Source organism: Gnatocerus cornutus, chromosome 7 (assembly GCF_029298725.1).
Source record: "Gnatocerus cornutus isolate USDA-ARS CGAHR chromosome 7, icGnaCorn1.1, whole genome shotgun sequence".
In the NCBI taxonomy this organism is placed as follows: domain Eukaryota; kingdom Metazoa; phylum Arthropoda; class Insecta; order Coleoptera; family Tenebrionidae; genus Gnatocerus; species Gnatocerus cornutus.
The window spans coordinates 18,749,292-18,772,864 of NC_142239.1; the positions used below are offsets into that span (position 1 = coordinate 18,749,292).

General features: G+C 39.2%; 3 protein-coding genes and 1 pseudogene across 4 annotated transcripts; 1 reads left to right on the plus strand and 3 right to left on the minus strand.

Annotated features, from left to right (window-relative positions):
• The first annotated feature begins 552 nt into the window (after positions 1-552).
• On the plus strand, positions 553-22,367 carry Drgx (Dorsal root ganglia homeobox). Its single transcript, XM_088040762.1, has 6 exons — positions 553-758; positions 3,458-3,575; positions 9,070-9,263; positions 11,219-11,556; positions 20,771-20,901; positions 21,164-22,367. Exons 2-6 carry the CDS (start codon positions 3,482-3,484, stop codon positions 21,475-21,477), a joined length of 1,071 nt encoding a protein of 356 aa, XP_087896888.1. The 5' UTR covers positions 553-758; positions 3,458-3,481; the 3' UTR covers positions 21,478-22,367.
• Positions 7,128-8,159, minus strand: LOC148172106 (uncharacterized). Its single transcript, XM_088041206.1, has 4 exons — positions 8,154-8,159; positions 8,089-8,117; positions 7,332-7,679; positions 7,128-7,279 (listed from the first exon to the last, which is right to left on the minus strand). Exons 1-4 carry the CDS (start codon positions 8,157-8,159, stop codon positions 7,129-7,131), a joined length of 534 nt encoding a protein of 177 aa, XP_087897332.1. The 3' UTR covers position 7,128.
• On the minus strand, positions 13,136-13,595 carry LOC148172107 (ejaculatory bulb-specific protein 3 pseudogene; annotated as a pseudogene). The gene is made up of 2 exons (XR_015770393.1): positions 13,415-13,595; positions 13,136-13,368 (listed from the first exon to the last, which is right to left on the minus strand). The product of XR_015770393.1 is annotated as an ejaculatory bulb-specific protein 3 pseudogene (transcript).
• LOC148172108 (ejaculatory bulb-specific protein 3-like) lies at positions 15,053-15,668 on the minus strand. The gene is made up of 2 exons (XM_088040767.1): positions 15,342-15,668; positions 15,053-15,294 (listed from the first exon to the last, which is right to left on the minus strand). The coding sequence occupies exons 1-2, from the start codon at positions 15,523-15,525 to the stop codon at positions 15,098-15,100; spliced, it is 381 nt and encodes a 126-aa protein (XP_087896893.1). The 5' UTR covers positions 15,526-15,668; the 3' UTR covers positions 15,053-15,097.
• Positions 22,368-23,573: the final 1,206 nt, after the last annotated feature.

Sequence of the window (23,573 nt, forward strand, 5' to 3'; positions counted from 1 at the left end):
AATGCCGTCTCTGTACTCGTACGTCAGTGGTGATGTTGTTCCACTTGATCCATAAACAATTGAAGTTTTTTTGAAATCGCAAACTTCATTTGTCGTCCATTTACTCGGCGACGGTCCATCGATCCTTTCTTAAAAAAAGTCGTGGAAAGCCGCCCACTAATTGCCTCTAAATAATGAATAATCCCTCCGAAGAAGTAAAATCCAGCGAGACGATAATAAATGAAAAGGACTCTCCTGAATTTCCGCGTCGTCCAATGGCGCAAGCAAATATATCACAGCACAAAGACCCCATCATCCATCTTGCTTATAACAAAACAAATCCATTAAAGCCCTCTCGCTTTAATCTGCTCGTAAAAAAAGTGTTTAGTGTTTAGCCATAAACTGTATCGGTATCCCCACTATTAACCGGATCCGGTGCACCGGAACAGGATTCCGTCCTCGTCCTTCGCGTTTTCAGCAGGAATCCTTCTCCTGCTAACGGCTCCGCCTTCTACAAGAGCGCAGGAGCAAGCGACTCGCAGCATCTGGACCTCCCCTAGCAACGTCAGTATCTCGTGTTGATCTGTCATTTGCCACGATCCGGTTGTTCTTGTGTAGATAAGTCGCTCTCCGGGAACGGACACTCCGGGTTTTTTTTTTAAGAGGGTTCGAGACGTGAGTGTTGAGGTGAGGTTGTTCATGGTTAGAGGGGGCTTCTGAAGGAACGAGGGGGCGGCAGCCCCGGATCCAACATCACGATTTTCGGCGACAGTCATAAGGTAATTTTTTTTTTTATAAAAATTTTACAACGGGACAAAATATTTCATTCCAATTTTTTTACCCTTTTTACAATTTTATTACTGTTTATAAATTTCAGTTACGTAATACCGCAATGTTTAAAAAAATTATAAAACTAAAACTAAATTTAATTTTTCTAGTGACAAAATTACGGAAAACAAAAACTCTTCTAATTAGATCGTTCTAAAAATCTTGACTTCTAAATGTTAAAAGTTTAAACTCTTAAAAAAAGATGGCTGAAAAACACATGAAATAAAGTCATTAAATTTGATCAGTTTTCTTAAATTTTCAAAGCAACGTATCGCCCAAAATAATTTGGAAAACACAAATCCCCATTCTGGTGTAATTTTCCTAGAAATTTTGAAATAGAAGAATAAACAGAAGAAGAAAACAAGACAAAAAACAAAGGTTTTAGAGTCATTAGATCTTTTTTTTCCTTAGCTGTGAATTTTCACAGTAAATTTGATCAAGAAAAAATTGAAAAAATTGCTTCCCAACTTAAGCGCAACTTTTCCTAGGGACTTAAAAAGATGACACACAAAGAGACCCCCCACAACATGAGATACGAAGAAGAAACCTTCAGACGGTCGATTTAATTTTGATCTAATTATAATTACTGCTTCTCATAAACCAACGAATTCGAAGATACCGAGAATTCGAGAACATCTGCACTTATTAGGTACAATTTAATAAAATGTAACGCGCTGCTTAATGAGACGAATTAACTCAATTAATAGCACTTTATGCGCTGCTGTTTATTTGAATTTTTCTGTGTGTTTTATGGCGAGCGTAATAAGACGAGTCGTTGATAATTCGATTATTCGTTTGATGAAAATAACATTTAAATTAGTGTGTCAAATATAAATATCACGATGATTTGATAAAGACATATCGCTTCTTATTTATAAATTTAATAAGACCCGTATGTTTGCTACTTAACATTTCGACGTTATTAATGGAGAGATAGATTCTTTGCGGCGGTCGTTAAATCTAATTGACATATTAAAAAACCTCAACGCAATTTTGATCGTTTTTTGGGTCTTCCAGATATGTGGGCGCCGAGTATAAGCGCCCGCTAACTAGCCAGATCCATCATCTGTCCAATAAAGCGATATAAAGAGTTGATTGTTTTCATGATTTCTATTAGTGGCTTTAATAACAACAACTGAATGTCTTGCCGTCGATTACTGTGATTTGAAGATTGATCAGAAAGACCGGATTATCGTTTAAATCTTTATGACGCTTTGCAATTGAGTTTGCACTTCATTTACACCACGCAGGATGTTCTTATTAGCGATATGTCATATCCACAAACCTAATTGTTGTAATAGGGTTAATAAACTAAACGCTGCAAAACAGTTATCTGGACGAAGAGATGAACAGCGGCGGCTGTAGGACTGGGTTAATGGGGAAAATGGGACGCGTGACATGAAGAGGAAGTGAAATGTTCGCAGGAATATCAAAAAGAATAAATAAAATGCATTTGCTGTCGCATCCAATGACAGCTATTTTCAGCATTCGCTTTTTGTCTTGGTCCTTCTGCTTTGGTTATTTGCAAACTTTTAAAATTTGACAGAACGTCGAAATCAACAATTGGATCCAACATTGGATCGGAAAAATCTAAACGATAAAAGCCCAGATCCTCCGCCATTTGCGCCCTTTCTTGCTCCTCGATAAGATCTCTCTCGAAACGTCCGGTCCCACAGCCAACTTCCTGAACCACCACCGAACATGTAAGCGCAGGTGTTCGCAAGCTACTCGAAGAGCCGTCCTCCATCATTAATATCAATCGAGTGTACGTAATGTGCCTTCCCCGAATTAGAGAAGTGATTAGCATATTATGCCGCCCCGTGCAAGCAAACATCATGTACATGACGAAATTGCATTCCGTACGTATGATTAGGGCCTAATTCGTCGACGGAGGGGCCCTCTGTAAGGGATATCCAGTCTAATAGAATTACGACGGTGATCAACTTACCGCTGCTGTTGCTACAGCAGAGGACCTAGTACGAGACTACATAATCCCGACCGACGCATCACGATAATCTCATCAATTTTACATTCGCATGGTAATTATTGAAGGGCGGGCGCGCAAAGGGATGATGGACAATTATCGTTATTTAATTGGAGGAGGAGGAAAAAAGCACGCAAAGGAAGGAAGTTGACGCTCTTAAGCCGGCGTGATGAGTAGATTCCGATCCAACTAACAACAAAGTTATACAAACGTATCGTTCACGACAAACTCATGAAAAATTACGCCTTCCTCCCTGCATTAGCCAGAGTTGAAAAGGGCGTCCCGTGTAAAAATTAGCAATTCCCATTACGCAAATGGATCTGATTGTAGAGAAATGCGATTTCGCGTCCTGCATCCGCATCTACATTTCCAATATTAGTTCCCTTCGTCAAACCCAATTAAAGTGGGTCGAAATCGGGAAAGTATCGATGTTCCAGGCGCCGGCCCGAACGATAATTACGACCATCACGGTCGTCTCGCTCATGATGTCACGTATCTACTTAACGTAGTTAACTTAATCAGAATTAATTCGCTGTTAATTTAACCGATGCGACCGACGGCGTAGGCTTTATCTAATTTAGAAACGCGGAGGTTATATGCCACAAGGACCCAATCGCGGTCCTCTACTATTTTTTCGGTTTCCTCATTTCTGATTTTCTGTTTCAGATTGCGGGTGGGGGAGGCAGAGGGATGTTCTGCTACCACTGCCCGCCCGCACTTCATCCAGGCGCCCCTCAGCCACGTTTGCCCACTCTGGAGTATCCCTTCACCCCCACGCACCCTTGTGAGTACTTTTTTTCTATAGAATTAACGCGTAATCACAGGTTGTCAAAAATAGTTGCATCGGAGGTCACAACTAATGCGCTAAGTAAATCCACCCTTAATGCGACATGCGGTCCGAAATTCACCCTCGTTAGGGGCGGAGTCTCCCGAGACCAACGATAAGGGAAATAGCGTCGAATTAGACCAGTTCGACAAGAAAAAATACTCCTTTTGGGTTCGGTGCAGCATGATGACACTTTCCTGCGATGCCGATACGACACAATAGCACCGATAATAACAGAGCAGGTACGGGATTAGCGGATAATCGCATCATCACAGGGCGCATTAGCGACCCATGACCTGGGGGCGGTCATGCCGCCCCCTGCGAGAGAAAGCATCGATACATTTCAATCGTTGTATGTTTGTCATTGAGTCATGGAATTCCGAACCGAGCCCTGTCAACGATCATAATTACGCAGCGATTTCGCATTCCATTTGTAGGTAGACATGCATTGACGGTAGGGAAAATCACAGCCGAATTCAAATCCTGCTTTTTGTTCGGGATCTGGCGCCCAAATCCTGCTGGATGTGCGTGGAACTTAATGGGATGTGGCGTTTTAGACAAGGTGGCGGTGGCTGAAATTTAACGCTTTGTTGCAGAATTATGCCATAATTAAACGATCAGATCGGCGGCGGCGGAAAAGAGCTCCATTTTGTAAAGTCTAAAAATCCATAAAACTGAGAAAGAAGTGTTCAATTTAAAAAAAAATATACAGGGTGGCCCATCTAAGACTTTCGGGCTCAATATCTTTGTTATTTATGAACGGATTTTTCCAAAATTTAAAATATAATTTCTTGAATAGGTAAGGATGATATGACATTACCAGCGTCATCCTTGTCTTAAAAATGTTAATTTTACTTGTCTTAGTTTAAATTTTAATTAGTTAAAAGTTATGTCATTTTATAAAACAGCAATAATTATACGCGTGTGCCAAAAATCAACCGTCTAGCAAGTCAAGTTGCCGAGAAAAAGACAAAAAAGGACCTCAACATTTCCAAAAGATACTAACTGATAGTCGGCTATGAAACAATTGACTTCTACAGCGAGTTTAGATTTTGGACATCCCTGACTTGTTGATGAATCCGTGACATTCATGACATTTGTGACATTCATTTGAGGTTATGTTTATTTTTGAGCATTATGATGAGGACTATTGATTTAAACATGCACATTCACGATTTTTTATCTCGATCTTTTAGTAACTAATCACAATGCATTGAACCGAGCATCGTTTCTCGACATTTGTGATATTTCTCGTTCGAGGTTATGTTTACTTTTAAGCATGATGATGAATATCATTCATTTAAACTTGCGCAGAACGATTTATCCCGATCTTTTGAAATTGAAAACTAATCACAATGCATCAGACAGCGTTTTGGTGCAAAAATTTCATAGGCACAAGGAAATGTGAGCGAAAAACTTGTTGAAAGTTGGTCGTCACCAGAAAAATGATTGCAGAATGGTTCGTTATGAGGTGCAACTAGTATTCACGACTTCTTTAGCACTGTCACAGGTTTATTGGAAATGGAAATTCAGTGACACGTATGCAGTGAAGCGATTTGACTCATTTATGATTGCATTTGCGTTAAAACAGTACTCTCATTTATGATGGAGACAGAATTAGATGATCACAATACTTTACTTTGATTAACAAATAATTTGTTACAAGGTATTTTATTGTAAGGTACAAAGTTTTAACAGTGAATAAACTATACCAGTGACAATTATAGCAATGTAACACCATATTTTCTACAATAGTAATGAACGAATGTACAAAAATTTACAAATGTATCAGATATTTACACTGTTACAACATGTCTCTGTACTTTGGACATTTATAACAAGTGCAAATAATGCTGGAATATTGTAAGCGTTTGGTCACTGCCATTTTGCTTGTTGGCGATGCGATGAGATTTGGCTTTTTTTTACTAGCAACTCATTTCTTGAACTTTCTTGTAACGAAATGGACACAAACAATTAGGGGCAGCATAAGTTTTTGGATATGTTCTGTGATGGCGAAGAATGAATTTGAAGCCCCTTGGTCCGAGCAAATCGCTTGTCGCTTTCAACTGGAACAATTGCTTCGATGATACTAGTCATTTTCCTTCGCTGAACACTTACCATGTAATGTTGCGGCGACTCTTCATCGAATTCATCAACAAGCAGGGTTTTGCACTTTTAGCAGCTTGGTTACTGTCCGTCAAACATATCCACCCATGTTAGAAGAATCCAAGTGGCATAGTCGTTCATGGTGGTCAACAACACCGTCCAGAACGTTCTGCAATCGTTCTTAATGCTTGCAGCAGGGTACGATAGGGTGTCAATAAGAGTCCTTTACATGTTTTCATCTTTTGGCGGTTCATTGAGAAAAAACAGGTTCAATATTGAAAGTAACAGTCCGTGTTGAAGTACTGCATCATTTTCAGTGTGTTGCTTTCAGTCTTGTTCGTCTTTTTTCACTCGTCCAAGTTATTAATTGGTTGTTTAAAGAATTATCCCATTGAAAGAGTCGACCGACGATACTTTGTTAGAAATATCATGTGTGCAATTTTCATTAGAACGCAGTTATAAATGATGTTCATTGTCATTTTGTTTCATTTTTTTCTTGCACTACTTCTTTGACTCGTTATTCTTTCTTAGTGAGAAATTGTCTTGATACCGTGCAAGCACATTTTTTATATGATAATAGAGGGGGTATAGTGGTCCTAGATCGTTAGGTAGTTCGCAAGGTTTGTTGAAGCAACAAATACAAGTCGCAACATCATGCACCATATTCAGTTCGAAAACACGAATCTGAAATATCAGATGTAAACAGTGTTCCTACAATTTGCAATGACCTTAGAAAATGTAACTCACTATTATGCGTTTTTGGTGATCCAAAACCGCTTAGTTGTCGGTAAGTACATGTATCTGATTTCTATATTACTTATACGTCTTGGTATCATTAGTTGGTTTCCTATTCAAAGTTTCATTTGCTAATCTTTCGAAACGGAATATTAATGGTACTGTACGACCAATTTGGACTTGAAAAAACTTTCTTGATAACACCTTTTAGCATGGCGGTCTTGAAAGTGTGCAGAATTGTGCCTACATTTGTCGATTCGACTTTGTTTCTACAAATCATAATTGAAACATACGAATTTATTAGTCGCATAGCCACTAAATACCACAAAACTCCGTTTTGACATGGGTAAGCTTGTCTTTGCCGTTGCTCCTGTAGGTTCTAAGCCACTCAACGATACAGCATTCTTCGTTACTTTTGCATACCAACTATACCGACTGCACCAGCATTTTTCGATAGCAGCACTACGTCCTAGATTTCATACGTATTGTGAACCAATTTTGACTTCTTGACTACGGCAGTTCACATATTGGAGCTTCGAGCTTAATCTACTTTGGATTAATGACATTATTAAACAAAAGAAAAATGTTAAAAGTATCTAGTACCATACATTTTATAGGCGCGGTAAAGAAGTTTGCCGAAAAAGGATGAAATCAGCTAATTCTGTCTCCATCATAATTGAAATAACTGTTTTAACGTAAATGCAATCATAAATGAGTCAAATCGCTTCACTGCATACGTGTCACTGAATTTCCATTTCCAATAAACCAGTGACATTTCTAAAGAAGTCGTGAATTCTAGTTGCACCTCATAGCAAACCAATCTGCAATCATTTTTCTGGTGATAACCAACTTTCAACAAGTTTTTTTACTCACATTTCCTTGTGCCTACGCATTTTTTGCACCAAAACGTTGCCTGATGCATTGTGATTAGTTTCCAATTTCAAAAGATCGAGATAAATCGTTCTGCGCAAGTTTAAATCAATGATTTTCATCATCATGCTCAAAAGTAAACATAACCTCAAATGAGAAATATTACAAATGTCAAGAACGTCACTGACGTCAGCGATTATTGACAGACCGAACGCAGGGATGTCCAAAATTGGGCGTGGGAAATTATTTTTTTCATAGCCGACTATGATTTTGCATCTTTTGGAAATGTTGAGGGTCTTTTTTCTCTTTTTCTCGGCAACTTGACTAGCTAGACGGTTAAGTTTTGGCACACTCGGATAATTATTGATGTTTTATAAAATGACATAAATCTTAACTAATTAAAATTTAAAATAAGACAAGTAAAATTAACATTTTTAAGACAAGGATGACGCTGGTAATGTCACATCATCCTTACCTATTCAAGAAATTATATTTAAAAATTTTTTAAAATTCGTTCATAAATGACAAAGATATTGAGCCCGAAAGTCTTAGATGGGCCACCCTGTATAGAATAAAATCTTATATATTTTTGATGCGGTTAGAGGAAACTTTTAATTTGGTCTTATGTAATATTTGCGTTTGGTTGGGTGTGTTTTAAAATTGAAAGCTCGATTTTCCGTCGGCGCTCTTCCACCGGCTTTAAAAAATTCAAATGCCTAAATGTAATTATCCGAGTCTTCTTTCATCATCATAGGATAACTTTTCGTCCGAAATCCACAGCCGGCATCTCTAAACTTTAATTTCAGTTATGCGTAATTACATTACCGCCATGCCGAGGATACATTAATTAAAATCTCATGTTTAATTCAGAGAAATTGTATATTTAATCTTATAATCTGCTCTGTTCCCCGCGAATTAAAACCGCGCAAACATCGCTTATTTCAAACTCATCAAATATTTACCGCTTTATTGATTTAATATTAAAATCGGTTTTAGCGCGCTATAAAATTGCTTTTTATTGTGAAGTTAATACTTTTTTTCCTCTCCCGTTCTGTTTACTTTTTTAGTTCGACCATAATCCGCTTTAAAAGCTCTCTCCATTTTTAAATTTTCAATTAAAATTATTTTTTATTCGGGGCTTTTTGATGCTTTGCAGCTTTCATCGAGCGGTATAGTCCAAAAATTTAATTTTTCTACATCTATGTCTAATCCACCAAATCAAATTTCAATCAGCAACGAGATGGAAAGTTTCAATCAATTTATGTCCGCGAGAATTAATTCAATCAAAACGCCAATTAATTTGTTAGTGGCTGAATTTTCGGTGGAATCATTTAGGCGATTCAATCAGGAATTCTGAGAATTGATTGGCTAATGGATTATGTTTTATTTTGTGCAAACACGACATGTCAAGTTGGTGGGCTTTTTGTCAAAAATTCAAATTTCCCCTTTTTGGATAAGTCAATAACTGGGACCTTTAATCCAGAGTCCTCGAAATTCCTCCTTTCCCCTGTCCTTCTCGCAACATTTCACACAGCAACTTAACGCCGAGACGTATTCGGTAATATTTGCCGTCTGGTAAGCTTCTTCCAAACCCAATAATCTTAATAGAGTTTGTGTTACATGGAGTTATCTTGTTTCGTCGAAAAATCTACTTTGAAACTTTCCAACTTTGACCTGCGGTCACTTTTTGCCTCGTCTAATAACGTCAGACGTCTCGATCAAAATGAGGAAATTCTTGCAGATACGAGTTATTCCTACCATCCTGCGATCCACGATGACACTTTTGTGAGGAGGAAGCAGAGGAGGAATCGAACGACTTTCACACTCCAGCAGTTGGAGGAGTTGGAAAGTGCGTTCGCACAGACGCATTATCCGGACGTCTTCACCAGAGAGGATCTTGCGATGAAGATTAACCTCACGGAGGCGAGAGTCCAGGTACGAGTAGTTGCATGAATTCTAGATGATCCTCTTGTAGAGTTAATTTGACACATCCACCGACAAGAGAACGGCCCGGGGCCAGCAGGAAGTCCCTCAGCAGGGTGTGTATTAGATTCCGTGGCAATTAGAGCTTGCTAATGAGCCTCTACGGACACAATTACACTCGTCAGCTCCGGAGGACCTCGTTCGCTTTGTAAACGTGAACGTGTGTGGAAAAGGGCGAAGTGGGGACGCCACCTTTGTCACAATCCTGCAGTAGCAGGAAACGCAAAAAAATTATATTCGTAACTAACGTAAATTCACCGCTTCGTTATCTCACCCGGGGGTATCCTACATACGTTCAAAAATATATAAAACATCACAAGACATCGCTAAGTGACTGTAATATGACACTGGACATGTCGGACCCGGTCTGTGTTCATCGACTCGGGGGAGTTTGGTGTTTTATAATGCGGCCACGTGTCCGTTCCGTCTTCATTTCTGTCTCGAGAGTTTAACGTTTTCGACCAAAAATCAAATTTGCGGACTTCTCGTCTTTCGAGTGGATTGCGGAGGCGGGGGAGGATGCGTGGGGGATTGGGACGGCGGTGTGATATACCGACTCCAACTTTGACCCCAAAAACGACCAATGCAAAAATCGTCTTTTCCAGTATGACGCACCAATCATCATTAAAATATCAAATTACAAATCGAATAAAAGCCCCGAAATAACGTTCTCATGTCAATCGGGTGTCGGTTTACAAAACGGGGGGTTGCCCGAATTTATGTATTCTGCGACCAGTTCTGACTCGAATTTATCGCTCCAATGGCTGGGACTTAACACCTAAAATGAAAAACTCGGTCGGTCACGTGTCACTAATTGGGGCGTGCAATTTTCACTTGTTTTTCAACATACAAACAATTGACACGCGTGCGTTTAATTGTTCGTTAATGTGATTTGCTCGGGGATGTTTTTGTCGATTAAAAACGGTCCCGGTTTTTGGGAATTTCTCGCGAAACCACAAGCTCCTTGATTTTTTTCGTGCCAGGGCAAAACCGACGCCGACGCTTAATGAAGTTAAATAATAAAACGAACGTTAATCTGACCACTTAACTTTTAAAGCGCGCTCGCGGAACTAATACACTTTCAACATAAATTTACTTTAGGAGGCTTTTCCGCGAGATCAAATTCGTTTTAATCACACATTTTCCTGAGTGATTTCATAAAACAGCGCAAAGTGCTGCCTCTTACGACGTTTTATCATATTAAAATAAATAATCCGCTCATTTGACGTGAGCTTTTAGTGACAGAGAGGGCAACACCCACTTCTTAATTTCGTTACCAATGTACTGCCGATTATCATGCAAGAGTCTTCTTTACGTGCACATGTTTATTTGACGAGCTTTTGGGTAAGGGATGGGATTACAACACCCCTCGAATATTTGCGTTCAAAGGGGTTGGATGGATCGCTGTAACATTGTGCGCGAACAAAGAACAACATCTGTTGCGGTTTGCCGAATAAACGAACTGCTATTATGGATAGGCTAATCGACGACATGGGGAAAAATATTTACGGTTGCTCCAAAACCACGCAAAAAATTAGAGGGGTGGAAAAGAAAATCTGCCCAGTTGTAATTAACGCGTCGAATTTTCTTGATAAACCCTTAACAAAATTAATAGACAAGCACCCGCCGAGCACCCTCCAGCCACAATCATTTTTCCATAACCGAGGGTAGTTTCAAAAAGAAAACAATAACGCCCGACCGATCATTCGATTTACCCCGTATATTATAGGTGCAATTCAAGGGTGGCAGATTGTAATTGGATAAGCACCCTTATTATTCTTCAGCCTCGTTATCCGCTTGTTAGGGACAATAATGATTGTTTGTACATCGAAATTGTCGTCGAGACACGGGGTTGAAAACCCCCAACAATCCAACCAACTATTTTCAAACTAATTATCTCGTTGCAGGTCTGGTTCCAGAATAGACGCGCCAAATGGCGTAAAGCCGAGCGACTAAAAGAAGAACAACGCAAACGCGACGGCCAAGACGTGGTGAAACGCGACCACGAAGAAACCAAAGAAGAAAAAGTCGATGATACAAGTTCACCGGAAGTGACCACCGCTCCTGATGAAGAAATGGCTCGTGAATGTTCGAGTAGAAGTAGCGGTCGTGACACCCCCGAACAACGACCCACGGAGACGTCGCCGGTACCGTCGTCTCCACGGAGTCCCGCCGCCTCCGCGTCGTCGGAGCCACAACGCCCGGCGCCGCCACCATTTTCGCACATGTTCCCGTTTGGAGACAGGTAATTTCCAACCGCCCCCAGTGCATGTGATAGCCGACAAAGTAATTAACGACATGACATCACGAGATTTTACTGGAGAGTTAATTTTCAGTGCGTGATGTTATCAATTAACAAGTGTTTAAATTAATTATTCGATAATTAGAGAACTTGTTCGGGGATAATGGAGTGGTCGTTCTTTAACGAAGACAATTGTTTGATAAACATTGTCACGATTTTCGTCGCGGACCCCAGAAAAATGGGAATTTTCCCATGAAAACATATGAGCGGCGCTCTCGTGCATTCTAATTAAGTGTAATTACGACACTAACGGAATTAGTACGAACGATGCCGGCGACCACTAATTAATCGATGATGTCACGAAAGGCGGCGTTGAAACAATCGGCAAATGGGGTGGCATGGCGGTGCAGTCACCGCCCAGCCAAACCACTCAAAAATTATTGTTGGAAAAAATTCGCTTCGATATTCAAAATTTTCTTGATTTACCTGAATTCGACGGAAAAACTACAAAAAACTTCGGTTGTATGAATTTTAGAAAACTCCCACACCCCCAAGATTTTCCCGCCATTTAGTCCCCGAATTAAGACATCCTTCCTTCCCCCTCCGCTGCCGCCATCGCCGCCATTTTGAACACGACGCCCCCGGCAACCCGATTTTTATCGGGCCTCGCATATTGGACAGTTCAATTTAAAACATAATTTCTAACTTTCAAATATTAGCATTTCATATTTACCCTATTACATCACATGACGAAAACAGTCGCTCCCTCCGCTTCTTCGTGATGAATGTTTCATATTTTTCCGACGACTTTATTGACCGACTCGAGCCGGCGGTTATGTGACGAATTTAAATTGCATAAGCACACCCATCACGTTAAATAATTCCGAAATAAATCCACTCAACCCGGCCCTGCGATTGATCCGCCACTACTCTCCGGGCAAGAGCACCGAAAATCTACTCGCCGGGAACAGACCTAGTCGGTCGGAGTAGAAAGGCAAGGTTTAATTCGTTCACAACGAAATTAGCGTAATGAAAATATCACTGTCATTTCGAGTGAGCGAGCGCCCTCTTCTCTGAAATGTAAATGAGATGTTAGCCGGTTTTCTTTTTGTTTGAACGAATGGAAAATTCGTTTTATGATATTACGATCTTTATGTCTACTTGATGAATATTTAAGTTTCTCCTCTTGTCAGATCTTTGCTGCTCTCAGTGTTTTCGAGATGTAATATGGCACTTCACAGAAAGAATATAGAATTTATATGTTTTATAGATCCGCTTTATGCCGGGAAAATATAGTTTGGCCCTCAGTGGAACTTAAGGCGATGCCGGTGCAAAATTCAAAACGATACACGTTTGTTCTCGAGACGCTCTCCTTTGCTTTTTATGTCCGTTTACGACGTTTACGGGGAATACGACTTACAGTTGCTCTTTTTAAACGTCACCTTGAGAATTTTCAAGCTTTTTAACGGACAAACGGGGGAATATTTTACATGGACGCCAGAAAAACGCAGCCATTTCCAAACCGCATAAAAGGCAAAACTGCAAGTTTACCAAAACCAAATTAACAGAATTTCTCAAAAACTGTTTATTAGAGTGCAGGCGTAAAATTATACAAGCTCTAATAACTTAGTCCTTCTTCGTCCAAATACGAACTGTATTTTCTCTTGTAATCTCCATGGGGGTCAAACTTGTCACTAACCTCCCTCCACCACTGCGGTTTATGCTCGATCAAATGATGAAACACTTTCCTCGCCCCTTGCAAATGAACATCATTGCATCTAACACATTGAGAATCAAGAGCCTCAGGAATTGCATCTGCAAAAACGGATCAATTTTAGGAAGACAAAAATCAAAGACTTACCTCTAAGGCGTTCGCCTTCTGAAGTGCACTTTCCACGTCCTAAAACACAGTCCAAATAGTTCCTCGTTAAACGATCATTCCTGAGAATATCATCGACGTCGATGTTTTTCGGAAGAAAATAGAAATCTTCGGTGGCGGAAATGGCTTGGAAAGCCACAAAAACGAAGAAAAACACAAACATTTTGATTATGGTGGTTCTGAAGTGTGTGATTGTGTTTTTATACTTTTGTGAAAAAGAAGGGGAGGAACAACCCATGGTCAATTTAATTACGGAAGGAAGCTCATTAGTTTTAAATTTTGAAAAATTAATTTTAAAATCGACGAATTCAACATTCCATTAAATTTGATGAATAAAATCGTTTAATAAAATGCATTAAATATTCAGTTTATGATCTAATAGCCGATTCAAATGTGGATCTTGTGTAATTGTGACTGTTTTAAAATGCGCCGAATTAATTTTTAATTAAAAATTAAAATGTTGATGCAATTCCATTATCATTTGACAATGAAGATTGTGAAATATTTAATTTCCAAGGTTCCAATTTGAGTAAAAACACCTAAATTTGCATCGAGGGTAACATTTTAATAAGTTTACATCTAAAGTAATTCCCTTTGTCCTAAAATTTCGTCTCCAGCGATCCGTCTCTGCCTTTGTGGCATCATAGTCCATCCTTCCATCGACAACAGTGTAAACGCCATCGTCTAATATGGACAACGACGTTAAAACATCGCAAATTGACACTTGACCCGTTGAAAGCGCTGCTTCGCAAATTATATTTGCGATCCGCGCTCTGACAACACGAATTCTTTAATTGTAACGAATGTATGGCAAGTACGAAAATAGATCATCATCTAAGTATTCAACCGACCAAATTCATTTATATCAATTTCAATTGCATCGTATTAAATACATCTCACTGCGAATTATTATTACCAGGAAAAATCGTAGCTTCTCCGTCTCGTCGGATGTCTCTGTCGGTATTAAATGGTTCGAATTGCATAATAACGAGATTGGAACGTTTCATGTGTGACATTCAAATTTGGGGGTCTGATGTATGTATGCCGGTACCGCGACGAATTAACAGTGCATTACGACTGATTACGACGATGGAAACTGAGAATAATTTCAATTAGCGTGTTAGAACGATTAACAACGCTAATTAGGGGGGGAGATGGGCGCGTGATGCCCCCCATCAAACCATAAAAACACAATTGAGACAAACATACTCACATTCCTGCGATAGGAACTTTTACCGCCCCTTAATTTCATTCCTGCAAGAGCTTCAAATTCCTGCTGCTTCATTCAACTGGTGCAGAAATTCGCACCTCAAGTAGCGTAAAAATTGTGAATTAATAGCAGAACTGACAGTATAATTGCAAGTTTGGAGGAATTCCACCCCTCTAACCAGAAACATTTTCAAAAATAGAGAAGTCAAGTGGATCTGTAGGAGTATTGATAACCAGAAGGATAAGATAGAGAATTAAACAGAATCGAAAAAACGAAGATCCAGGAAATCCGAAAAACCCTAGAATTTCCAGCACTTGAAGGCTCTAATAGAGCAAAACCAGGAAAACCCAAAAATACAAAGAAGCCAAGAGAATTCTAAAAAACCCAAACCGTTCAAAAAACGAAACAAATTCCTCTAAACACTTTATTTCATCATCAAATTCATTACAATTCATTTAATACTCGACTCCTTCGTCCTTCAAGTAATTGGCATACTTCTTCTTATACTCTCCTTTGGGATCATATTTCTCAGTCACTTCTTTCCACCATTCTGGTTTCTTCTCCACCAAATAATGTAAGACTTTCTTCGCCCCTTTTCTGATTTTTTCATTACAATTCGAGCAGTTGTTATCCAGCGCCTCAGGAATAGCCTCTAGAGTTTTTTCGTCGTACAAAAAGAAAGAAAATGAAGATACTTACTCTTTAGATTTTCACCCTCCGAAGTGCATTTCCCCTTTCCCAAAACACAATCTAAATAATTTCGAGTTAACCGATCGTTTTTGAGGATTTCATCGATGTCGATATTATTGGGAATTAAATATTCTTCGGACGAAATTAAATAAGCCTGGAAAGTCACCAGGACGAAGACAAGTAGAGGAACCATGTTGGATGTTAAGACTGAAGATTAGAAATTGTTGTGTGCTATTTATAGCGATTTTGAGGAAGCGGTGGGATTGGCAATGGAAATAAACAGGGTCAGACTTGGGAATTTTTACCAACAATGCAAGAATGTAAATTTCAAAGTCAATTACTTAAGTCGACCCAAAAAAATGCAATTTTTTGAAAAGAAAGCAGCGAAAGTGATTCGTTAGCCACTGGGGTATTAAAATTCATAAGTAAAAATTGAATTCAAGTCCTAATTAGAGCCACATCGGACCTCATATTTTCTCATTTTAGCTCTTCCGTAAAAATGCCGCCTTAAAATCTTGAATAAAACATCGCGCAATACAATTTAGCGCTGTAGCCATTTCATAAAACGAATCCAGAGCGAGACTCCGGGATCCCATAAACCGGACTTGAAATATTAAAACTGCAATAAGACACACATCCCGGAGCGAATTCCGGTGTAAATCGACTAATGCATTATCCGTTAATTTAGCAAGATTATGCGATCAATTTTAGCCTCGTCTGAGTTTAAGTATGGAAAAAGTTGCATGAAAAATGCATGAGAGCCGCCGTTGCTGCTCACAGATGGAAATGTAACCGAGGAAAATTCACTTGGTCAACTTGAAAGCTAACTTGTATTCGGGAAACTTTATTGAGGAAAATTTGATTTAATTTTTATAACAGCACCAAAGAGGAATGAGTGCTGTAATTTCTTTTGATGCTGCAATATAATTTCTGTATAGCGAGTACCTTTCGGAATGAAATTTTAAACGTATCGCGAAAAACTTTCAGTTGCACACCTGAATAAGGAAACGGGAAGGGAAATGATGAAGGAACAAAGAGGAGATGCGATGACGGTGCTTTAACAGTGTACTTTGGATAATTCGATGTGCACCACTTCAAGGAGTTATATTTATTGATTAAATTATTCCAATAAGCGTGTTTATGGGAGACAATTGTTTAATAGTTAATATTCGCGAGTCCTTCGCTTGAGTGCTTGAAATATTTCGGCGTTGATTGCTATGCACTTTGTGCCGCGACGCGGTCCATTGTTCAAAAGCTTGAACTCTCTCTCCAAAAACTTTCCTGCCCCTTGCGTATCCCGAAATCAAAAATTCAATTTTACTATACGCTCCCAAATATAGATATTTTACGGACTCATTTGAGTCCCTTAAACGAGTCTTTTTCGGACTCAATTCCAAAAAGTTGCCATGACAACTAATAAAGCATTATATAATTCAATACAACAATTAAATAACATTTGTGCGCCTCCTTCTGTTTTCATGGCATTTGAGATACTTATTTGCGGCACATTTCGAATAGTTGGTTGTATTTTGCTAGTTGGCATAGCATAAAATGTCAATTGTGTCAATTTGTGTGCTGTTTTGGAAGCCAATAACTTTTTAAAATAATACAGATAAACTAATTAAGTAAAACTACAAAAAAAAATATCTGAAACATATTTTAATTTAAACTGATTTTCAATCGTTCGATTTGAATGCTGTGCTACCAACCAATTTCCCTACTGATAAAATTTCCATAAATGAGTGAAGGACGCTTTAATTCATTAGTCATTTCATTATGTACAAGATGTTTATAAATGTTTCTAGCTTCAAGGGTGGCTATGAAATGTCAAAGAAATTTGCCGGTCATTACAAATATGGGTTTAGATTTTTCAACTGACAATTGTAGTTAACCTAAATTATGAAGCAAAGTAAGTTTTGAGAGTTGTGATTTGAACCTGAAAATCCAAAACTTGAACACAAATCTGTAACTGAAACGCCTTTGACGTAAGTAACATTATAAATAACTATTCATGTACATAGTTATATTCACTCTAAAAACAAAGTGACAAAATTGTGCATGACAGGAACTCCAGAGCCACCCTTGATGCTAGTAACATTTATAAACACTTTGAATGAGTAACTTGATAAATGAGGCATTTTTTGCGACAAATTTTAAACACAATTTGCATAAACTCTAAAATGACAACAAAGATATTTTTAACTCATTTATTTTGAAAAACAAATAAATTATCAATTGGTTCCACAAATCCTCACACATTTTTAAGGCGTCGCGACGCCAAAACTACTCTGCACATATTATCATATTTTATCTTAAAATAATAAAGAATGTTCATTGAATTTTCTGGAGCTTTTAATAACAGTATAATGATATTGTTCGGTTATACGGATTTTTTGATAATCAGAATGGCCTCGGTTTTAATTAGTCCGGACTATCGAGGTTGCACTGTAACTATTAATTATTATCAGCGCACAAATCTTTGTGTTTCACCACGTCTAGAAAATACTTTGAAAATACTCGGAAATTTCTTCGCATTTCCAAAAGAACATTTTCCAGCCTTGTGAAACAAATATCTAGGAGTATATTATTTAGTCTAATAGGTACATTAATATGAATAAATTATTAGATTTGTAAGTAAATCTAACACAATTTTCTTCGCGTTTTCGGATTTTTTTCAGAATTCTGTGTTTTATGCAAAAAACCGTCTTTTTGTGTACATTTTAAACAATGCGACGCTATTTTCAAAAAATTGTAAGATTTGAATGGGTTTTTTACTAAAAAATGTTGTTTGTAACACGTACCTAAAAAAAGCGAATTCATCTGCTATTCACAACAGCAACGATTAGTCCGCAAAAACTGTATTTTAGATACTTGTAACAAAAATAACAATTTTTTGGAATTAGTAGGAATAAAAAAAGGATCAACAGATCTCTGATACAATAATTCAGAGTTTTCGATGTGTGTGGTTGGAGCATTCGCTGCTGAAACTCGTGTCTAATTTGCGCAATGTTGTACTATGCAAAGTTGCACAAAAAGTCTTCATTTCGAAGTTTTGTTGGCTCACCATAAAAAACCTCCATCCCCGCAAGCATGTTCGGATCAAGGCTGATTTTGCAATGTTTATGATTACATTAGGGGTTGTATAAGCAGACTATAATAGGGAATTAAGGTAATTTAGTCGTGAGGCGGAAAATGAAGTTATAAAGATACGAACTCTCCTCAAAGGAGACGTTATTGTCTGTAGCTGCCATAATTTGGAATTTCGCTAATCAGATTTTATGTACTCGCATTACTCCTTGCGCCTCCAAGAAATAACACGACACAGTTACGTCATTTTTTTTGTGTCAACTATGACGTCATTACGTTATTATTAAAACCGCCCTTTGCTATCCATCACACTATTGTCTTTCGAACTAAAGGTCAGTGAAGACGGGCGTCCGGACGCCGTCCCACGGGGTGAGTGCGCTTCCGTTTCCGACTTCCTTTTCCCATTGACTTAACGGTAATCGTGCATGCTTTGGTTGCAGTCCCAAAATTGCATATGCTACATTGATTCGCACCCCCGAAAAAAATAGAGGGTGTACGATGTCATTAACGACGCTTTTTTCCGTTTGGTGCGTGTGTATACTTTGTAATTTCTGGCTTCGTGGCGGTTTTGGGGTGTTTAATTTCGGGATTGCTTTAAGCGTTTTTTATTGCGAGGGGGTGGGTCGAAAACGAGTTAATATTCATGGGGTTGGAGAGACGGCGACGAGAAAAATGAAAATGATAATTCTTTCACGAGAGGTATTAATTGCGGCTGCTGTCACCCATGGATGCCATTCCATGATCATTTTCGACGTGACTGCATCATAATGCGCCTTACGTAGGAAATCGTAAGTTATTCAAGAGCCTCTCCACATCATAAATATGGCTATTATTTATTTAAATCGCGAGGGTGCTCCCGCGTAATGGAAAATTAAAGGGCGAATTTAAAACGTTGTAAAAATCGCGTCCCCTGCATGGATTTGCCGCCCCCGGCCGCTCCGTTCCCGAAAGAGAAAACCTAACGAGCGTCATCCACTGAGTGATTAGCTTGTAGCTGTTCCCTCGAAGATACACATCGCACCTGGGGGTGGCGGGGGCGGCAACGGAAATGAGCTTAACTCGGCTGCGGTTAACAGAAACCCGGCTAACTTTGATCCGTGCCAGTCTGCTAATTAGCTGATTAATTAATTGCACAGTCACTCTAATTCGATAGGTATTTATTTATGAGCAGCGGCATTAATGTAATTACTGCAGGTGTTGGGGGGCGGCGGGATAATGCGACGTACGCGACGGGAGCGGCGAACGGGGACGGTCGCAACGAAATCCATTTGCCGGAGAATACGAAAATATATAAATAAATCAAAATGTCACATTTCTTATATTACATTTCCCCGATATGGAAGCTCTGTTTGACGTCTGTAATAATGTTTGCTGACATGTTTCTTCCAGTGTACTCCGCAAATCCGCCCCCAGTTAAAATGTTTAGACTTCAATTTACTTTAGAGTCTCCGAGGAGGGACTTTGGCTTATGTCTACAAATCATATCAACAAAGTATCCAGTCGGCCATAACGTACACAAGCGAGAGGGGCAATTTTCCAAAAACACCCCAAAATTGGAACATTTCCATAATTTTGAGTTTTGAGCTTCGTCTGTGTAACACTAGCTGCGCTCCACAGAAGTAAAGTTGCGGCTAGACAGCGAGTTTAACGTTGTTAGTCAAAATAGAGGTTGGCATCGTCGGCATCGAGTTCCGTCGTTAACGTAATTCCACAAACTGCCTTCATGACATTGTTTAATATAATATGTGACATTCGAGAAGATTCCTTCTACACAATTACGGCCGTGCCAAAGCGAATGCATTTGCGTAAATGCCTCAGACAGCTTAATTTCCTACACTAACATATTAATTGGATCCCGTGTGTAGCTTACTTACGCTGTTACGCTATCTACCGGAAGCGGCCATTCCGGGATTTTCACGGCCTCATGCGCTCACTCGTCCATCGAAGAGGAAAAACCCGGAGCCGAGAGCGTCTTGAGGCCGTCTGATTGGGGCCTAATGAGGGGATTTGCAATGCATTGGATGGTCAAAGCAAATGCCCGGACTGGAGCGGTTTAATTGAATTTGATATAGTTTGCATTAATTGCTACATCATGTATCATAATCAGAGATATACATCCTATTTCCATTTCCAAATTATATCACCAGCGGACCCGGGGCTTAATGGAGGCTTTTCAATTTGCTGCTGGATTATTTATCAAATTCATTTACATTTCATTAACGGAAATGCGTGCGTATACGTGCCGCTCATGCTAATTATTTGTATAATTAATGGTCACGGTAATTCTGACCAAAAGCAATTTGCAAATTACAAGAGATTTCTTCTGACAAACGTGTAACTTTTTTTTTCAGTGCCGCAGGATTTCGTCCGGTCCTCGATGGCAACGCTGCCACCCGCAACACGCCGCCTCTCTTCTTCCCGCCACACTTGGCCTCTCATATATCATCACAATTTTCGCCGCCTCTGTTCCCAACACTAAAAGGTAACACCATCAAACAGAAAAAAAAATCCCTCCACGATTTATTATAAGACCTGGCGTATCGTCCTAATCGAGTTTGCGAACAACTTCGCCTCCTCCGTAATATCCTTACATATCGAATTTAAAGTTGATCGCGATCTCAGGTGTAAAGTGGCGGCAAATTGGACGATAACGGGGGCCTAAGTGAATAAAGAGACGCCGAGGTGTACGACACCCAAAACAAATTATCCCACATTAATAATCATAATTTACGCCGTTTTTGCAGGATTCCCCGGACTTTGCTCCTGCTGCCCCATTAAACCAATGGCTGGCCTGCTGCCATCTGCCGATAGCTCGCAGATATCGCCATCCGGTGGCGGCGATCAGCGTTCGTCCAGCGTCGCCGAATTGAGGAGGAAAGCGCAGGAACATTCCGCCGCCCTCCTGCAGAGTCTCCAACACGTGGCCAATTTTCAACAAGCGGCAAGTTTGGCGGGAGGGCTCAATTTTCCCCTTTTACCGCCGTTGACCCTCCAAGCTCTTAACAGAAAGCATGAGATGCCGGAAACCGCCACCAATAACAAGGAGTCGACGACGTAATTTGCTGAGTGCTGGAAGAGGTTTCGTACTTAGATGGAGGAGATGTAAATAATAGTGTCGAAAAACGACGAGTGCAATGATGTAACGAACACCAAATCGCAGAGATGTTGGGGTAGTTCTAATGGAAGTATTTTAATTGTTTGTCAAGGCTGGGGGCGGCACAGGCACATTGCGTTTGTTTCCAATTAATATCTATATTAACCTGGCTTAACTCGATCAGCCTTCCTATAAAAAAAAACAAAGATATCTGTTAAAATGACTAAACGTTTATTAATATTACCTACAATTTTTTTTACACCACCCGTAGTTACGACATGCTTATTTTATGAGGTATTTAGAAGAAAAATATATTAATAATAATATTTAAAACTAGCAGATGAATTAACAAATTATGTTTTACTTTAAATTTTAGTTTTAACTGGATAATACTAATTTCTACACCATATCATATGATCGAATAAAAATACTATAAATATAACACTGGAATTTAAAATGTGTTGGTAGTTGTGTCTATCCACGTCAATTTGACAATTTTAGGTTAAACATTACATACAGTCCGATCATATGGTATTTCGTACCAAGTTTTATCCTAGAATTGTCTGTACTAGAAAAAAATAAAAAATTAAAAAAACGATTTTATATAGCAATATTCAATCAAAAGTGCACATTGTGATTAAATAATTTTGTAGTCTGCCGCCGCCTCCGCCGCCACTAAGCAATAGCTGTACATATAGTTGTAGACTAGCGACTTGTTACCGAATATTGTGATGTGATCTAGTAATTATATTAAAAAAACCTGTGTACCATTCCGGCCCCGCGCCGCCCCCATAACTGTAAAAACCTGTATAAACGCTATAGTGTGTTCAATAAACCAAACTATACTCGACCCCTTCATTTCATTTCTGTACAATCACACCACCCTTGCAAATAAAAAAAATTGAAACGAATCTGTCCGGCGGCGGTAATCCCATTTGTCGTCGTGAGGTCGCCACGACGGCGCAAACCCCGCCTCCACCAATAGTACACCGCCATTCGAGGGCATCGATCACGTCGCGACGCCTCTCACAAGGGGGCGGCGGTGCACTTTCAACTTTTTCGACGTTTCCGAATGATTTCGATGAATCACGTCACGTGGTCCGGGTGACTTATGGGAGCAATTGTGAAATTAGATCGCGGTACCTGGGCTCCAGTGTAGCCAACCTCGCGCTAATGGAATTGGCTGATGATGCTGTTTGCGGGCGTAATTTATGGATATTAATATCTATGATATTTCGGATTAATTATGCGAGTGTCGGGGGCGGCGGAAGGGGGGTGGAGGACGGTTTCGATGAAATGAGATCGTAAATTTACACATTCTTAGTGTAATTGTTTCGGTGGTTTCTTACGACTTGTTTTACACATCTGAGCTCGGAGGATGTCGCTGATAATAAAGATGAAAATGCAAAGTTTAGAGTTCGGGAATGTGGAAAATTGCAAACAAAGAACTAGTCGAGAAAATGAAATGATTTGTGAGACAACTACACAGTTGAGAATGTAAATACAGAGAGAAAAGCTGAAAAGACATAGAAGTGCAATTACAATTCTAAAACGATTTTTAATTACGACTTTCTTAGTAACTGATAATAAAATCATAAAACTGATAATAACTAATCTTCATGCTCTGGCATAAATTATGCACTTTGGAAGCAATCATTATAAATGAGTTGATTTATGATAATTGTCTAAACCCGTTGAGACAAATTTGTGGAAAATTGATGACATGCATTACCTCCAATTGTCAAGAAACCGTACAAACTGATTTTTAATACCACAACCTACTTTAATATACAGGGTGGTCCACCTAATAAGTCTTTCGAGCCCAACATCTTTGTTATTTGTGAACGGATTTTAATAAAATTTAATTAAAACCAAGTTAACTGAAAAGATTAAAATTGATTAAGCGTTGCAGACGCCACCGTTTTCCTCGTCGATTTTATTCGTCTTAATTAAAATTTCAATCAATTAAGTAATCATATGTTTTATAAAGCGGCAATAATAACAGGCGTTCACTAAAAAGGAACTGTCTAGCAGGTCCAATTTTCAAGAAAAAACATTGT